The sequence below is a fragment of the Callospermophilus lateralis genome, chromosome 2 (assembly GCF_048772815.1).
Source record: "Callospermophilus lateralis isolate mCalLat2 chromosome 2, mCalLat2.hap1, whole genome shotgun sequence".
Taxonomy (NCBI): domain Eukaryota; kingdom Metazoa; phylum Chordata; class Mammalia; order Rodentia; family Sciuridae; genus Callospermophilus; species Callospermophilus lateralis.
Genome location: NC_135306.1, coordinates 151,345,200 through 151,363,535, shown reverse-complemented (window position 1 = coordinate 151,363,535; position 18,336 = coordinate 151,345,200). Strand labels below are relative to the sequence as shown.

Here is an 18,336-nt window from a genome sequence, read left to right as displayed (position 1 = left end):
TTTCTAAATCTAATGATTCCATAGTTTGCACACTATCAAGATGGGGATTGTGACAGGAGTACTAATGTGCATCTTCTGAGAGCCCATACCCAGACAACAGTAGGTACATGTCAAACACCTGAGTACACAGTTGTGTAATGACTTTACCTTTATTCAGTTAAAAATGCTGTTGAGTCTAATTAGGCTTGTGGTAAATTATATATTAAGAATTGACATTTTATGCAAAATAAATAAATAAATCATTTAAAAAAGAACATTAAAAAAAAGAATTGACATTTTAATAATACTTTAAGAATCCTTTTCAAAAATCTGTTATGTTTTTACATTTGTCATAAATTGTTTTATGTCTTTCAATATGCTTATCTTCTCGTTAAATTTATTATAAGTATTTTGAATTTTGAATAGGTAGCACACTATTCAAAACTTTAAAAAATAGTTAAGTTTCCCCTTCCATTGCTTTCTCTCAATCACCCAATTCCCCTCCCTTCCTGAGGTAGTTTATGAATATATGAGCAAATATATATGCCTGTTTTTTGCAACTGTGCATGTAATGTTTTTCTTTTGTTATTGTCTTTCATTGGATTACTGGTAGAACAGAGAAAAGCAATTGATTTTTGTACATTTATCTTTCATTCAGCCACTTACCAAGTGTCCTTATTAATGCTAACAGATTTTTATTATTGCCTTTTAAATTTTCTAAATATACCATCATATATCTGTAACACAAGATAATTTATTTTCCATTATTCATATTATTATTTTTCCCTGTTTGCACTTGAATCTTCAAAGCCAGGTTGAATTCTGTCTTATTTCAGACTTAAGAAATAGCTTATGTATTTACAATTTAAAATGTCTGTTATTGGCTTCTGATGATCTATCATATTAAAGTAATTTTAAATGGGTGCTTTAATTTTATCAAATCATACTTAATGCTGCAAAGTCTTATCAAATGCTTTTTTATTTATTTTTATTTTTTATTTTTATTTTTTAGAGAGAGAGACAGAGAGACAGAGAATTTTAATATTTATTTTTTAGTTATTGGCAGACACAACATCTTTGTTTGTATGTGGTGCTGAGGATCGAACCCGGGCCGCATGCATGCCAGGAGAGCGCGCTACCACTTGAGCCACATCCCCAGCCCTCAAATGCTTTTTTTAGCACACACTGATATATCTTCTTTCTTTTAAAAAACTTTGAAATAATCTGACTTATAGAAAAGCTGCAAAAACAAATTTCTATATACTCTTCCTTCAGATTTCTCAATGTTTACTTTTACTTTATCATTCTCTGTGTGTATATACATATATATGCGTATATGTGTATGTGTATATAAAATTTAGTTTCCTGAAATATTTGCAAATTACCTTTTAACTTCTAAATATATTTTCTAAAAATAAGGAACACTTCAGTAGTCACAGCATAATTACCAAAATAATACACTAAGATTAATTTATTATAGACATTTAAATATTTGTTCTTGATGTACTTACTATTTATATTAGTAAATTTCCTGACACTGAGCCTCCTATTGCTGAAATAATCTTTATGCGATCTCAGTGTACGTTTAACTTGATTTTATTTGGAATTTTTGCGTTCTATAGCCACAGGTGAAATTAGGCCTCTTTTGGTATTTTATAAAATTTGCAATTGTGTGGATTTAAAAAATCAACTGTTCAGTATTTTTCCAACTTTTCCCATGGTCTAAAGCAGTTATATAGAGTTAAAAGTTAGAATTTATCTGTATTTGGGGTAGAGTGATGATTATAGCCCCACTCACTATGCAAAAGCTCATTAACCTTTATTCTCACAATTTGTGCACTATCCTATATGTGCATTTCAACTTAAAATTTTAATTAACACTTTTTTTTTTTTTTTTTTTTGGCAATGCTGTTATTAAACCCAGGGCCTTGCATGTGCTAGGCAAGCACTTTATCACTGAGCTACATTCCCAGTCTAGAACCCAATCAAAGGATAAAATTTTAGTCACCTTCTCAATTACTTCTTTGCTAATCAATTGGTCTCTTCCAACAATGTCTTGGGTCAGTGTTTGCTAGGATATTATCCATCTGCTCTGTTTTCAAATTTATTGCCATAAAGCTCTTTTAAAATTTTTAATTCTTCTCTTGCTATACAGCTATGTCTAATTTATCATTCTTAATCCTGTCTTTTCAGTTTTGGTTGTTTCCTCTTTAGCAGGCTCAGGTTTTATCAATGCCTTCAAATAATTGTTAATTTATCCATTTTCTTGTTCTTTTTTCCTACTTTTTTTTTTTTTTTTTTTTTTTTTTTTTTAATAACAGGGATGAACTCAGGGGCACTTGGCCACTGAGCCACATCCCCAGCTCTATTTTGTGTTTTATTTAGAGACTTTATTTAGCAACTTACTGCCTTGCTGTTGCTGAGGCTGACTTTGAACTCACAATCCTCCTGTCTCAGCCTCCTGAGCTGCTGGGATTACAGGCAGGTGTCACTGCGTCTGGCTCTACTTCAGTTTTTATTGGTTCATTGTCTATTCTCTTAAGATTTAATGTTTTTGGGGCTGGTGTTGTGGCTCAGTGGTAGACCACTTGCCTAGCACATGTGAGGCACTGGGTTTGATCCTCAGCACAATATAAAAATAAATAAAATAAAGGTATTGTGTCCATCTACAAATAAAAAGATTTAATGTTTTTTCCCTTAAATTTCTAAAGTAATCACTACATGCTTTTGAGTTTTTCTCTTTGAACAATGCATGTATCTATACATTTTTTGGGGGGTGGGGGATAGGGATTCAACCCAGTAAGCTAGTAAGCTGGACAGTTCAGTTATTTGTCCTTTTTGGAGCTCACATTCTAGTGATGAAGACACAGAACAAGTGGTGTAAGTGAACTGAGCAGTGTCCAGGGTAATATGGAGTGTAAGATCTGGGTGGAGCATGACCTCAGAGGTCTGGCAAAAATTCTCTGGAAGAAGAGAAATAAAAGTTCTTCACCTACTTCCAGGGTTCTTCTGGTATAAAACTTATCTAAATCTAATTTGGATCACAAGTTTGCTGTTCTTGGTTACAGTTGATTATCTAATAGGAATGTTGCATAAGGTCACTGACAGAGCCCCTAAAAGAAGTCTCACCATCACACACAGAGAGAGAAAGAAGACACAGCTCAGGAGAGGAAGAAGCAGAAAAAGAATAGGCAAGTTTTAAGAATGGCAGTCATAAATCTACAGTATGGATTGGACTGAAGGTATCAATTTGAATTCAGGGTTTTAAATAACATACAGGGTCTTGCTGAATTGCTTAGGGCTTCACTAAATTGCTGAGGCTGGGTTTGAACTCGTGATCCTCCTGTCTCAGTCTCCTGAGCTGCTGGAATATAGGCGTGCACCACTGTGCCCGGCCAGAACTTGGTATCTAAGTACCAAGTAACCATTTGGTTTATTCAAGAATAAAGGAAACTGGGAGCTTCTTGGAGAAGTGGTTAATGTCAGGGCTGGGAAAGGGAAAATGTAACATTTTGTACCAGAAAGAGAGGAAGTGCTCAAAAAATGTGGAAGCAATGTTGAAACAACTTGAAGGAGTTCTTAATGGCCAAATGGCCAACTGGACCAACAACATATGCTCTGTTAGTACTATAATCCACAGAATAAAACTAGTGTCTACTAGCTCATACTGACATAAATTATTGGGTTCTTCCTTACAAAAGAACACTGATTAATGAATATAGATGATGAAGAAAAATTGATCATTAGGCAAAAACAACATTTACATTTGTGATAATCAAGAACCATTGAGAAGGATGTTAAAATCTGTAGACAAAACTCCAAAGATAAATAAGACAAAAGATTTTTATTAATTTAAAGGGGGAAATTCATATCCCTCTTGTATATAATTTTCTCTATAATTACACATATGTGTGTATTATATATATATATTTTTTTTCGGTGCTGGGAATTTAACCCAAGCCCTTATGCATGCTGGGCAAACAGCTCTACCAGCCTGCAAATTCACACACCACTTTAGCCTTACAATTAAAGGTAATATGGCCTGCTGCTAGGTGGGTACAACCTTGTTTCTGTGAGCATCTTGCCAAAAATGTAGATCCTTGATGAAATCAAGTAAAATTATTAGGCAAACCCAAATCAAAGGACATTCTACAAAAGAACTGGCCAGGACTCTTCAAAAGTGTCAAGGTCAAAGACTAAGGAGGATGGAGGAACTGTCACAGTTGGTGAAAATGAAGGAAACATGACAATAAAATGCCATGTGGGATGTCCTGGATTAGATCCTGGAACAGAAAAAGGACACTGAGAGAAAATTCTCAAAATTCAAATGTCTGCCTATCAGTAATACTGTAGCAATGTTAATCTCCTGGTTTTGATAACTGTAGTATGAGATGTTTATATTAGAAGAAACGGGTAAAAGGCATGAGAACTCTACTATTTTTGTAGCTTTCTCTAAGTTTAAAATTATTTCAAAACAAAAAGTAAAAAACAACAAAAGAATAGCAGTCACTGAGGTAGGGAGCAGCAAATGTGGCTCCAAGGGGTTAGCTGGTGACTGCCAGAGCATGTGCTGGGGCCTGGGCCCTCGTTTCTGACAGCTTCAGACCATGCTATGTCATTTTCCCATCACCCAAGGCACTTTGATTTTTGCCTCCACTGTTTGCTTCCTGAAAGAAACTAGCTAATGCTACAAGCCGGCAGTTCAGGGCTCTTGAGGAGCAGCTTGTCTGAGTCCTCCACAGTAATGTGCAGAGTACAGCCCCCAGGCAGCAGGGGAGGGTGAACGGAATGGTTACCAGTGGTGGCTACTGCAGGGGGTGCCCAGGGATGCAGGCCTTGCTGCATTCTGCCAAACTGGGTTGAAACATGGCAGATCTGTAGAATGCCCTCCATGAGGGGTAAGGTGGCCAGGCTGTCTACCTGCTCAGTGACTAACAGTAGACTGAATTAACTGCAGGTTTATTCCAGGCTCACTTAGCTGGGACAACAGCTCTAAGTGAGGCAGAATCTGTGGGCACCTGCATGGAAAACTGGCAAAATTCAAATGTCTGTAGATCAGTTAGAAGTACTGTAGCAAGATTAATTTCCTGGTTTTGGTAATTAAGAATGGTTTTATGACTTTCTCCCCCTGCAGCTTCCCAGAGTCTAGGTTGTTGGTTTCCTGGAGGAGAGCTCTAGGAACTTACATGGTCATCGGATACTCCTGTCCAGTCCCAGAGTAGAGCAGGATAATGAACAAGTCAGGTCGCCTAGTGGTGCCTTCCACTGGCCTAGTCCCAAGGATAGAAAAGCAGTGTGGCTTGATCCAGGACATGGGGTAGGGAGGAACGGTGGGTGTGATATGGAAGTGGAAAGGGGTAAGTTTTATGGGTCTCTGCCTTAGAATTTCAAAGAATGGGAAAGAGGGAGCTATAGACTAAATTGCAACCATCTGTGCCTGGGCCTCTGCACTTTTTCTCACTCCCAGTGGAGACATTCTGGGGATTGAGCTGCACAAGTACCAGCAGAGGATGGCAGGCCACAGTGCAAAATGGGTCCCTAAGACAGAATCTGTTGGAAATCAGAAAACTCTGAATCAAGGGGCTCTGGTCCTTGTCTTCTTCCAGCCAGATCTGTTTTTTGCTGCCATACTTCTGAGCTTTTGGGAACACTGATACTGTTTCAGTGATTACAGGGAATGGGGATCATGCTGAAGGACAAAGAGGGACCTCCCTTGCATCTTGCTTTGAAGGGGTTAGAGAGGTATCTTCTCTCTTAAGACATTTTAGCAGATTTTGGGCCCACAGAGGGCAGGTAGGCAGGATTCCTACTTCAGGACTGGGACAAAGGATGGGTCTTCCAGGTCTGTAAAGGAGGTAAACAGCCCTTAGGCTTGGCAGAGAGAGGGAGAGGCATGAGGGGAGGCTAGGTCAGTTGCCATGCCACAGCAAGGGGTCTTTATTGGATGTTCAGGGCACATACAGGTGGATGCTAGATTGTATAGCACACCTTCTCAGGGTGGAGTGGTGCCCGGATGTCCAGTTTGTGGGTCTTGCTGTCCTTATCGATGATCTCCAGTCGCAGCTTGGGTGGACGCTTCTCTGTCTGGGGTGAGGGCAGATCAGGGCTCTTGAGGAGCTGCTTGTCTGAGTCCTCCACAGTGATGCGCAGAGTACAGCCCCCAGGCAGCAGGTCCTGCTCATAGGCTGCCGCCAGCTGGTTCACCACACGGCGCTCTACCTGCAGGTGGTGGCAGGTGAAGTGGTTGTCACTGTCTCAGACTGTGCCCAGTCTGTGGCCTGCAGCCGGTATCTACCACTTGCTTGGGCAAGTCAGAGACCTTCTCTGAGCCTCAATTTTCTCATCTGCAAAGTGGGGTATCAACATCTACCCTGCAGGATTGTGCTAAAGGTACACTGCTGTCAGTTACTGAGGCTCCCTGTCCCCTGCTTCAGGCAGGGTTCATGCTTGGCCATCCTCCAGATAGGAGTTTCAGTATTTTTGGTTCTGAAGGGGCATCAGCTCTGGGTATCGCCCACTCCAGCAGCAGGGGGCCCAGGCATTGGGTCTGGAGAGTACTGGGGAGGAAGAGGTGGAGGTGCCTCCCTTCTCTCAGGCTCCTGTGCTCACCTCATGTTTGATGGAGCGGGCACCATAGTGCACGTTGTAGCCATCAACCAACACGTCTGCCACCTCACGGTCCCACAGCAATGTGATGTTGTGCCTTTGTTTGGCCTGCAATGGATCAGAGAGGCCTGTCTGGGTGTGGCCCTTGCTTTCCATCTCTCACTACACTGGCCTGAGGGCCCAGGACTGTGAAAGACAGCATGCCCCAGGGCTACTGGCCCCACACCAAGTGTTCCACCTTCAGGGGGAGGGATTGTTTCCTCCAGAGTTCCAGTGGACAGATGTCCCTTCCCCACCCATGGGCAGTCCCCTCTTACTCTCTTGGCCCAGAAGTTCAGTTCCTTGTTGACTAACTGGATAAGCTCTGAGTGGCAGAAGGGAAGGAAGTACACGATCTCATTGATCCGTCCAAGAAACTCATCTCTCCGGAAGTGAGCCTGTAGGGCCAGGGTAGGGGCAGTATGAACTCAGTAGCCTGGGAAGGCAGGCACAGGAAAATTTCTGGACCCCACTGGGAAACATAGTGGCTTCTGTCTATTTGCTATGGTTAAGGCCCTGCTCCCCCAGCCCTAGGCTCCAGCGCCAAGAAACACTTACTTTCAGGATGGGGCGAATCACATTCTCCTTAAAGTTCTTTGAGATGGTGATCTTGTCACTCATCTGGACGTCTCCTGCAGAGACAGAATCATAAACTGCTTACTTCCCTCACTCAGGGAACTTTGGGGGCTATACCTATGAGATCCTGGCTCGCTGGCCCTTGGTATGGTCTCCTCACCTCCAGAGGTACTTTCTGAGGTCCTTCTAGCTCTTGAGTGTTATAAAGCTCCAGGGTTCTCAAGTGGGAGTTGCAGGTGATGGGGAAGGACAGAAATCTGGGTCAAGGCTTGAGTTCTGACTCTGAAGAAAGTGGCAACAGGACTTATCCTGAATGGAAAGGTGAGAGGCAGAGCCTCTTGCTTGCTGAGTGCTCTAGGACCCTCTAATGAGGGGAGCTGTACTGGCTGAAAAAAGCTGTGCCCACTTCTGTGTAGCTTCTGACTTACTGTTCCTCAGGGTCTTAACTGTTGAGTTTGAGACTCTGGCTCCCTTCTGTCCCTCACCCTGGCTGCCTCTGTCCAATCCTCTGCCTGGAGCCTTCCTATCACCCAGGAGATTTGGGGCTTTCTTTCTTCCTTTTTTCTTTTGGTACTGGAGACTGAACCCAGAGGTACTCTACCACTGAGCCATATCCCCAGCTCTTTTTATTTTTTGAGACAGGATCTCACTAAGCTGCTAAAGCTGGCCTCAAACTTGTGCTCCTCCTGCCTCAGCCTTCCAAGTAGCTAGGTTGTGTGTGCTACCACATCTGGCAAGATTTGGGGCTTTCCTGAGTGGGGCACTCTTTGTCTGTCCCCCTCTACTCTCTGACATGGTTCCTTGTGTCTGCTGCCTACTAGGACCTCAATCCTACCCTTGTCCCAGAAGTGCCGGTGCTCAGGTTACTTGCCCATACAGCTCAGGTTATACACCATACCAAGGTTTTCAGCGATGCGGTTCCGGCTCATCTCCAAAGCTTCCTGCCTCAGCTGCAATGCGTGCTGTGCGATCTCGTCACTGGCCACATTGGAGGTCATGATGAAGATGGCATCCTTGCAGTCAATGGTCTTCCCCTTCCCATCTGTCAGTCGGCCCTGGGAAGGAATGGAGATGGTATGGTGAGGGAGCTGCAAGCCTGGACAGGCTTTAGTGTCCTCAGTACTCTTGTTCTCCAGAACACTCCCTCAGAACCCTGTGTTGCTGCCTCCCACCCTGAAGGTCAGCTGCTCCCCACTCCAGGTTCTCTGGGCACCGGACTCACAGCCTGGTAACAGTGCTCACTGCCTCGGGCAGCATCTGCTCCTCTGAGAGCACCTCTAGGCAAGATAGCACCTGCTTATAGACATCTCAGGGTGCCCAACTACCCTCGGCATCCAGAAGTCAGTCTGATTCTCCACCCATCTCATTATCAGAATCCCACTCTGGGCAGGCTCTGTTGGGTACTAGGGACTCACTGCGACTTTAGCAAGCTCCCTGTCTAGAGAAGCCGAGACCCAGGAAATGAACAATCATAACAAGAAGGAAAGCCCAGGTCACTGCAGGAGTTCAGGGGTGGGAATCTTAAGAGGGTGACTGTGAGGACTAGATGTGGTCATGTTGGTGAAAGCACCTCAGTACACCATGCTGTGCATGTGGCCAGAGCAGATGATGTATAATAAATTAATTGTTGTCGTTGGAGCCATCCTCCATCCTGACAGAGGGAAAGCAAATTAGGTTTCTACTTTAACCACCTTGGGACATTCCCTTGGAATTTTAGCACTTTCAAGAAGTGACAGAGAAGATGGCATCCGTACTGAGACAGATGCACCAAGAAAAGAGAGCAAATGGCAGAGAGAAGATGAAGAACTATACAAGAACATGGTTCTGTAACCAGTCAGGTCAAGGTGACAGAGCCCTGCCCACTCAGCAAAGCTCAAGGGCATCACTGTACAATAGCTCTGGACAGTGCTGACAGTGATGATCAGGGACTGGTTGAGGGAAAGCAATTGAGTGCCAAGGGTGAGCACCAACAGGGCACTTCTGTTGTCACAGGTGCTCTTCTTGGTGCTTTCAGTGCACTATTTTATCATCTATTAGAAAGTTGCTCCTTCAGGGCAGAGGCTGGGAACACCTCTGTGTCCCAGGACATTGCTGGGCACAGGGTAGTTGTTCAACACCTGCCTGTTGAATCCCTAAATCCTCATAACCATCCTTGGAGGAAGGTGAGTTATGACCTCTGAAAATAAACTGAAGCTCAGAGAGGTTAAGTAATTTTTTTCTCACAGGTAGGTCTCAAAGCCAGAATACAGTACAGGGGAGTCTTGAACTGTGTGACTCCAGAGCTATGCCCTTCCCTTTGCACCAGGCTACAGAGCGCATTACAATAGTGCTGGATAAATGAAGCCCTGTGTCATTTTCTTTCCCTCAACACATTTTTTTCAAAATTAGACCAAATTCAGTTTGCATCCTTTGGTCCTCACTGAGCACTGGGATAGGTGCAAGGAGAGGACACCTGCCTGGGAGTACCTGGGAAGCAAGCCTCAGGCAATCACTGATCACTGAGCTCCGACTGGTGGCTCCTGCCTGAGCCAGGGATGCTGGACCCTGCCCCAGCTCCAGCCAGTCACCATCCTCATCATGCTTTTCCCTTCCTTGTCAGGGTGGGCCTGATGCACGGCCAGCCTGGCAAGTCTAAAGCCCATGCCTGGGCAAGCCTAGCCCTCCTTAGAGACAAGAGGAGACACGGTGCATTAGCTGAGCGACATACAAGTGCTGGGTGTGCTTTCCAGTCTTGCTTTACTGGTCTAGGCCTCAAATAGTTCCAAAGGGATCTATTTAGAAGAGGCATTGCGCTGCAGGTCCTGGAGCTAGTCACTCTGGTGGAAGGGGATGTCTTGAGATTTTGCCACTAGCTCTTCAATCTGACTCCTGCTCATGGGCTCTAATTGCTGCTGGGGTTAATTCCGGATTGGGGCAAATCTGGGTTAGGGTGTGATGTGCCCAAGCATGTGTATAAGGCACTGTGTGTTCCACACTTACCTCGCAGAGCTCATCCCTGAGGACTGAGTTCACACTCAGTCCTGGCCAGAGCAATAACCTAGCAGCAATTTCATTCTAAGAGATCAAAGCTGTGCTCATAACTGGGCCTGAGGATGGGTCCCAGGTGGGCAAGGGGAGCAGGTGCAGTGCACAACTGACCCAAAGGGTGACTTTCAGTGCTCATCTCTCTCCTGTTTCCTTGGCAATAACGATGTGTCCCTAAAGCGGGAGCTGTCCTCAACCCACCAGCAACCAGAATGTGCATATTCTGGGTGAGGCTCAAATGGTCCCCGCAGGGTTATGGAGCTGCTTTTCCACTGTCTCATGAATCCTTAAAGGGAGGAGGAGTAGATGGGTTCCCTGGGGACTGGTATCTTCCTGGGAGTTCTGCCCTGGGCTATAGGTTCTGAGGTTACCTAGAAGTGACCCAGCATTAGTCCTGAGTGGTATTTTGATGACAGCAGTAAAATTCTTGCTTTTCTGGTCCCAGGTTTAGAAGAACTGAGCTAAGTGAGGACTGGGGACTTCCCTCACAATTCCAGGCTGGATTTACTATCCTTACAACTTGCTATTGGACCCTAGTATGATGCCTGCCCCAGCAGACTGAACTGCCCTCTGGCTGCCTGTTTGCCCCACTCATTCATAACACAAGTCAGGGTATTTTGTCTGTGTCCCCTGCCATGCTCACCTTCCTGAGTGGGGGGTCTTCCCTCCTTTGAGTGCTTCCCTGCAGAATGCCCCCCTTTGCCGTAGCTGCACATCAATTACTTAAGCTATTCTAGAATGGGACAACCTGGGTTCCAATCCTTCCAGCTGTGTAACCACAGATAAATTACTTACTCTAGCTTAACTTTAGTGCTCATGTCTATTAAATGGAGGCAGCAGTAGTTGCCTTCTTTCAGAGGGTCATTGGGAGGGTTAGATGAGTTGTACAGTGTATTTCTTACAAGGGTGCATGGCATGTAAAGGGCAAGGATGCAGAATATCACCACATCTCCTAGGCAGACTCCTCCAGAGGGTAAGGCTGGGTGTGGGCCACAGCTGTGACCTGAATCTCACCAAGAGGCTGGAACAGAGTGGGAGGCCTCACTGTCCCTCTATTCTCTGAGAACTGGTGGCCTCTTTCACAGCAGGAGATCAGCTGAGTGGTTGGGAAGATGGAAGCAAATATGGGGCAGGGGAAGGATGCTGGACCAGGTGGAGAAGGCAGTGGCAGCTGGGGACAGATTTAGTCCTCCTGGCTTGGTGTACCTTATGTATTGTTTGGGGAAGTTCTTCCCTACACCTACGTGAAATGAGAAGCAAAACATTTCCTAGGGCACCTGGTGCTGGCTAATATTGCCCCTGTGTGGAAGACGAAAGCTCAGCTCCAGTTCAGCCCTTGGCTCCTCCCTGGCAGGGCAAGGCCCCTTGGAGAAGGTGAAGGCCATTCTCTCCCAAGACCAAGACCAACCCTTCCCTTGGCTCACTGGTAAGAAGGTACAAAGGACTAGGGCTCTGGGGCCAGATATATCTGCAATCCAAACTTGAATTCTCATACACTTGCTCTGTGTCCTTGTATACATCATTTATAACCTTTTGGAACCTCAGTTTCTTCCTCTGAATTAAAAAAAAAATCAGATAATTTCTGCCTTGCCCTGGCTATTGTTATGATTAGCACTAATGTCTGCTGAGGCGTAAGCAGAAATCTAGCACATAAAATATACTGCATAAAAGCATGTTCTTTTCCCATTCAGAGTTCACCCCACCTAGTGGGGTACTGCAGTTTTGTCAGGGGCCTGGAGCTCCTCCGAAGAATTCTAAAAGCCATGGTATTAACATCTCATCAGCAGTAACAATGTTGAGTGATTTAAAGCACTGGTGCAGACGAAATACTGTACACAGAGGCATAGAGTTGCTAGAGCCACGATGGTTCTCGGGAGTTTATTGATTCAGCCTTCTTGCTCGTCACATGAAGTCCCTGATGACTAGAGATGGGCAGTGAACTGCCAAAGCTACAAAGTCAGTCAGGAGCAGAGGGGAAACAAAAGTTCAGTGCTCCCCCAATGGAACCTCTGTCGTACTGTCCCTCTAGAGGACAGGCTGGGCAGCCATGAAATTGTCAACTATGGGTCAGTGCTGGTCTTCCCTGAGTGGCCTGCTTTGAGTCCTGTCCAGAGAGCCTCATCTGCCAAGTGACTAAATATATCCAAGGAGGAGCAGTGAATAAGGATCAGACAGCCTCTGGGTCCTGGATTCCTGCTGTTCACAGCCCCCAATACCTCCAGGTGTCCCCACAACTCCATCCCGCCCAGGCTGACTTTCACCTCATCAAACAGCTGCAGCATGATGGTGAGCACATCTGGATGGGCCTTGTCCACCTCATCAAAGAGCACCACAGCATTGGGGCACTGTTTTAACTTCTTGGTCAACTGGCCGCCCTCCTCATGGCCAATATAGCCTGGTGGGGACCCAATAAACTTGGCCACCTGGTAGAAGGAGGAACATATGTTAGGAAGGCCTTTCTGTGCCTTTTGTCTGCAATATGGGGCCAGCATGGAAAGATGGCTTTATGAACAAGCAAATGCCTGTCTCAAAAGGATGGTGGGCTATTTTTCTCCTGGTATGGCAGAAATCCTGCCGTGATAGGAGGGTAGACACATCTTCTCTATGATTACTCGTCAGAGCAAATCCCACACAAAACACATTAGTGACTCTGTTGCACCCCCCATTTGTACACCCCTCCCCCAATTCCCAGGGCTGCTGGAATTATGTCAGGCCCAAAGACCCAAATGACAAGTCATATAAAAACACCAGAACAGTCATGTCAACAGGACCCCCACATCACAGACTATCATTTCTGAAAAGACTCACCTCATGTCGCTCCTGGAACTCAGACATGTCCAACCTGATGAAGCCCTGGGTGGAAATAAGTCAAGAGGCGGGAAGGGCGTAGAGAGGTTAAGGTCATGTGGGGTAGGCACTGCTATCAGTGCACAGGACATGAGCCAGCAAGCATTTCCAGAGGGCCCCTGGCAGCCCTGCCTGCTGCGACACGCAGGCTTTGGGAGGGATGGAGGATGGACACAGGAAAGCTGGGTGTGCTGCCCAGGGGGAGCAATGGCTGGAAGAGCAATGGCTTTCACTGGTGCTTACCTGTGCCTGGCAATGTCCTAAGCAAGCTATGAAGGGCTTATAATGTGTACGAGTCTGTGAGGTTAGGTGCTCTCATCATCCCCACTTTATAGATGAGAAACGAAATTACAGATTAGATTAACTTGCCCAAGGTCACACAAGCTTGGCCACCCAGCTCCATCTCTGTGCTCTAAACCATTATGCTCTACTGTCTCGTATCATCCCCGCTGCCAACCAGCTGGGCTCTTGAAGGATTTTGAGCTTTGTGCTCAGACATCAATGTCCTAGGCTACAGGGAGGTATAGACTCTAGTGCTCACTTAATGTCAAGTTACCTGGCTTTCCACCCTAGTTCTTTCTAATGATTTTTTTTTTTTTTTTAGTTGTAGTTGGACATAATACCTTTATTTATTTATTTATTTTTATGTGGTGCTGAGGATCAAACCCAGGACCTCACACATGCGAGGTGAGCGCTTTACCATTGAGTCACAACCCCAGCCCCTCTTTCTAATGATTTGTTAAGCAACTTTGAACAAGTCTTTGGGGTTAGTTTTCTTGGCTGGAATCACTTTAGTTTCCTAAGATCTTAGCTTGGTATTTCCTACAAAGCAAGGCAAGAGCAATTAAAGCAGCATCCAACATACATCAATTGTTTATTATGTGTTAAGAATGGTGTCTAACATTTTACTTCAGCATCTCATTTAACCTTCATTATAATCCAATGGGATGGACACCATCATTGAACTAATTTTACAAATGAGAAAACTGATACACACATCCTAGGGTAGAGCTGGGATTCAAACCCAGGTGGTTAGACTCAAACGCTTGCTCCTATGCCTTTCATCAGACTGCCATGTAACTGCAATTGTTGGGCTCTGTCATCCTACATCATGATGATATCATAGAACACCATTAGGGCCCTTCTCAAGGATTATGAACTCTAGTAATTAAAGTCAACAAAGCTGCTCTATGTGAAAGGAACACTAGAGGCTGAGAAAAAAGGCTCATAAATAGATCTGATTAAAAAAATTATAAATGGCTGGGGATGTGGCTCAGTAGTAGCGTGTCTGCCTGACATGCTTGAAGCCCTGGGTTTGATCCTTAACACCACAAATAAATAAATAGATAGATAGATAGATACAACACTGCTTCCTGCTTTGTGTGGGTACCTGTGAGTACATAAAAAAAAAAAAAAGTGTAAATGCAAAAACCATCTTGTTAGGTAGCAGGATCCAGAGGTATTAGTGTCCCTTCACAAATGAAGAAACTAAGGATCAGAGAGCCACAATTGGGATCTAAGCCACTAGCCTCCCAGGCCAGTGCCTATTTTACTTTATGAGTCATCTTGGTGAGACCCTGTTTACAAATGGGCTCTGAACTGGATTCTTTTTTTCCTTTTTTTTTGTCTGTGATACTGAGGACTGAACCCAGGGCTAGACAAGTGTATTACCACTGAGTTAACACCCTCCAGTCCTTTTTATTTTTTATTTTTTTTATTTTGGGACAAGGTCTTGCTAAATTGCTCAGGCTGGCCTCTGGGATTGCAGGTGTGTGCCACCATGTCTGCCACGAATCTGATACTTTGTGTATATTGCTCCACATGAAGCCTCAGGTATACTAGTTAGAAGGTAGCTTATAGCCTAGGACTCGCTTGGATTTTGTGGGTAGGCTTCAAACATGCCTATCACATGGCCAGAAAATTTCTGTTGAACATATTCTGCAATGAGTTGGTCACAGGGCTTGGCTAGCTCTGCTTTTCCTAGGAAGAAAGAAGCGAGAGGAGTTGGGTTAGGACTAAATGACTGGAAATGCATGGAGTGGGAGTGTAATTCATCACCTATGAGTTAAAAATAAAATGGATGATTTTATTGGGCTTCTCATGCCTCTCATCTCCCTATGTGAAATGGGGACAAACTGATAAGTTTACAAACTAGCCCTCCCAGAGCAGCTGAGAACAATGGTGTTGGGAGAAGAGTTAAAGACTAGATTCCCCTGACAAGTGACCTTAGACAAGTCTCTTGATGCTCTAGGGTCTGCTTTCTTATCTGAAAAGCAGGTCTAAGTTGGCATCTGTGCTAGGTCCCTCATAGGATCAAATAAGACAGTGGTAGCCCTATGTGAGAAGGGAGTGAGGCACACATACAAGTCAAGGGAGCAGCGCTGAGCTAGCTATGATTTGTATCATCTCCCTTGACGATCACAACTGCTTCAGACACAGGACTGGACAGCCTGACCCTGAAGCAAGAGAGCTGAAACATCATGGAGGGCAGGAGACTGAGAACTGGAACTTGAGCCAAAGAATGGCTGGCTCTAGAGGTTTGCCTACCATGTCCTGCTGCCTCCTGTGGTGAGTATGGGCAGATGATGGTGTTATTTCTCTTTCTGAATGAGACATGTACAGAAGGACACTATCAGCCCACCTGTAGGACACCCTGCACTGGGACTGATCTGTCTCCCATTTTGATGTGCCAACTAAAAAATTATGTGCATCATCAGTTTTTTAAAAAGTCCCTTCTCCTTTCTACACCAGCAAGTCAGCAGATACTTTCCTTCTACTTCCACTGTGTATGAAGACATATTAAGACAGCTTGGATAAGGAGATTATAATTTGTAATTAAATATTAACCTTTCTGACAGTATTAAAATTAAACCACTCAGAATTCTTCATCCCTAATCAGGTGGTTCCTGCCCGTAACTGCATCTTCCCTAATAGTCTTGCTAGTTTATGGCCCTTTCCAGAGTGCTAATTGTTTCAATCGCTGCCAACCTGATAAATTGTCTTAAAAATGCTATTTCGGTTGGAGCATATTAGCATGCCATGTGCTGCTTCTTGCCTGCCTGCATGTCAAGTGGGTCTGCTCTGGGTTTCGCTGAGGCAGAGCATAGCTGCTCGGCCAGTGAAAAGCCTTCTGCCAGTTCTTAGGAAGAAGGGGGCTCAGGAGGACATAGCCTGAGCGACCTTGTTTCTGTGGCTGCCAGGTTCTCTGGAGGGTGGCAAGAATTCAGGAGGTTACAAGTGGAATAGGAATCCAGGACTCTGCTTCTGGGAGCCACTTGGCTGGCAAGACCTAGGCAAGTCCTCATCATCTTGGTGGGGAGTGTATGGGGTGAGGCATGTCTTAGGCAACCTCCAATGTGGGAGATCGACCTCCCTCAGCCTCATGCTAGGAAGGGTGGTAGGAAGTTTACCTTTCATTAAGCTGTTTTGTATTCTCTCTAAGGAGTGCTTTCTCCAGAATGTTTCCTGTCAACATGGACAAGAGTCAAACTGAGTAGGCTTTGGAAAGCTGAGTACAAACACACAGGGGATGAAGATGGCCCTTTCCTGTGGAAAATCTATGGCTCTGAGCCTTGTGAAGGAACATTAGAAGCAGCCAACACATAAGGCATTAAGAAACCAGGTTTCAGGAACTGGGGTTGTGGCTCAGCGGTAGAGCGCTTGCCTAGCACGTGTGAGGCTCTGGGTTGGATCCTCAGCACCACATAAAAATAATAAATAAATAAAATTAAAAAAAAAAAAAGAGAGAGAGAAACCAGGTTTCAAAGGTCATGCAGGATGAAAAGAAGCAACAGGAATCATCTCATTCCCATTTTCTCGGACAGCTGCCAAGACTTCCTCTGGCACAGCCTTGACTATGTGGACACCTCCCCAGCCAGAGTGCCTGGGGAGAGAGTGCCTTAATAAACACTGCATTACGGGCATTCAGCACAACACCTGGCATTATGTGGGAACTTGACGATGTTGTGTGGATGAATCAGACCTGGTTTTCCCAAGAGTCAGGTAGACCGAGGATTATTATTCTTATTTCAAAGATGAAGAAACTGAGACACAAAGAGGTTAGATAACTTCCCCAAATTCCTGGAACAACCGGTGGCCAGAGCTGAGGCTTGTTTCTTTGGGGGGTGGGGAGGGGCGGGGTGTACATCTTTTTGATTCTACTACTAGATTCAGAGAGCCTCAGATTTTTTAAAAAGTATTTTTTAGTTATACATGGACACAATATCTTTCTTTTGTTTGTTTATTTTTATGTGGTGCTGAGGATCAAACCCAGTGCCTCACATGTGCGAGGCAAGTGCTCTGCCACTGAGCCTCAGGTTTTTGATAGGTCTCTATGGTCTGTAGAAGATACCTCAGTACCAGCCCTTACCTTTTTGGCATCTTTGTGCATATATTTGGCTGTCTGCTTGGCTAGCTCTGTTTTTCCTAGGAAGAAAGAAGCGAGAGGAGTTGGGTTAGGACCAAATGACTGGAAATGCATTGTCTTTTACAGATGGGAATACTGAGGCTCAGAGATTCTCCTCAGGTCACTTATGAAATTGCATTTTGACTTTTCTGCGGATGGTGTTGAGGCCATTTCTCTGTAGCTGCATCCTAAGAGTGGGGGGATGACTAGTCTAGAGCCAACTTGCCCTCTGAAGCCCGCACAAACTTCATCCCTCCTGGGAGTGCACTGGCTTTCTTGCTCTCTGTCCCACATTTCTCTTAACTCCTATGGTTCTGTCGTTCAGTCAGACCCCAGAATCACATGCTAAGAAGCCACTGGGAGGGGATGAAGAGTATATCTTATTGGCTTCACCGTCCTTCTTTGTGATAAAACAAAGGAATGATAATACCAAATTGGTAGCTCTGAAGGGCCATTGGGAATGGCCACTGGAAATCATTGTGTGGTACAAAAGGTCCACACCATCATGGTTGAAGGGTGGTACCTTTTGGGATCCTACATCTGAGGAGAGCTAGGTCTATAAAGGTGTCTGAGGTGAAGATGAGACAACTAAGTCATGAAAGCCCTGTCAAGGCAATGGTGGGAGGTGGGAGTGGAGGTCTGTGAGGGTGGAGAGTGAGGAGCTAAGAATGCCTCAGACAAGGCAGCTCAACTGGCTAGAAAAATACCTAACCCATGTTACTGCAACCAGTCCTGCTGTGACCTCAGCACTGTGCTGCTCACTGGGGCTTTCTTTAGCTCCCTAAAGCTAGGCTGTCCTGAATGCAGCTGGGTGCTGAGCAGTGGAGGTGGTTCAATTGTTCCCAGAGGGGAGCCTGTGG

General features: G+C 45.0%; 1 protein-coding gene across 3 annotated transcripts in view; it reads right to left on the bottom strand.

The window, feature by feature from the left end:
• Window positions 1-2,262: 2,262 nt before the first annotated feature.
• Window positions 2,263-18,336, bottom strand: part of Clpb (ClpB family mitochondrial disaggregase) — a 142,276-nt gene continuing 126,202 nt past the window's right edge. The window contains exons 9-18 of one of the 3 annotated variants that reach the window (XR_013090402.1): window positions 17,441-17,496; window positions 13,033-13,077; window positions 12,486-12,647; window positions 8,099-8,255; window positions 7,183-7,256; window positions 6,903-7,022; window positions 6,589-6,693; window positions 5,968-6,198; window positions 5,166-5,249; window positions 2,263-4,262 (exon numbers count right to left, since the gene is read on the bottom strand). Coding sequence is in view for 2 of the 3 variants with exons in the window: in XM_076846695.1 (XP_076702810.1) it covers window positions 5,229-5,249; window positions 5,968-6,198; window positions 6,589-6,693; window positions 6,903-7,022; window positions 7,183-7,256; window positions 8,099-8,255; window positions 12,486-12,647; window positions 13,033-13,077; window positions 17,441-17,496 (971 nt within the window). In the remaining variant the exon portion in view is untranslated. Of the gene's footprint in view, window positions 5,250-5,967; window positions 6,199-6,588; window positions 6,694-6,902; window positions 7,023-7,182; window positions 7,257-8,098; window positions 8,256-12,485; window positions 12,648-13,032; window positions 13,078-17,440; window positions 17,497-18,336 lie in introns of all 3 variants that reach the window. The other 2 variants (XM_076846695.1, XM_076846697.1) reach the window with 2 other exon arrangements.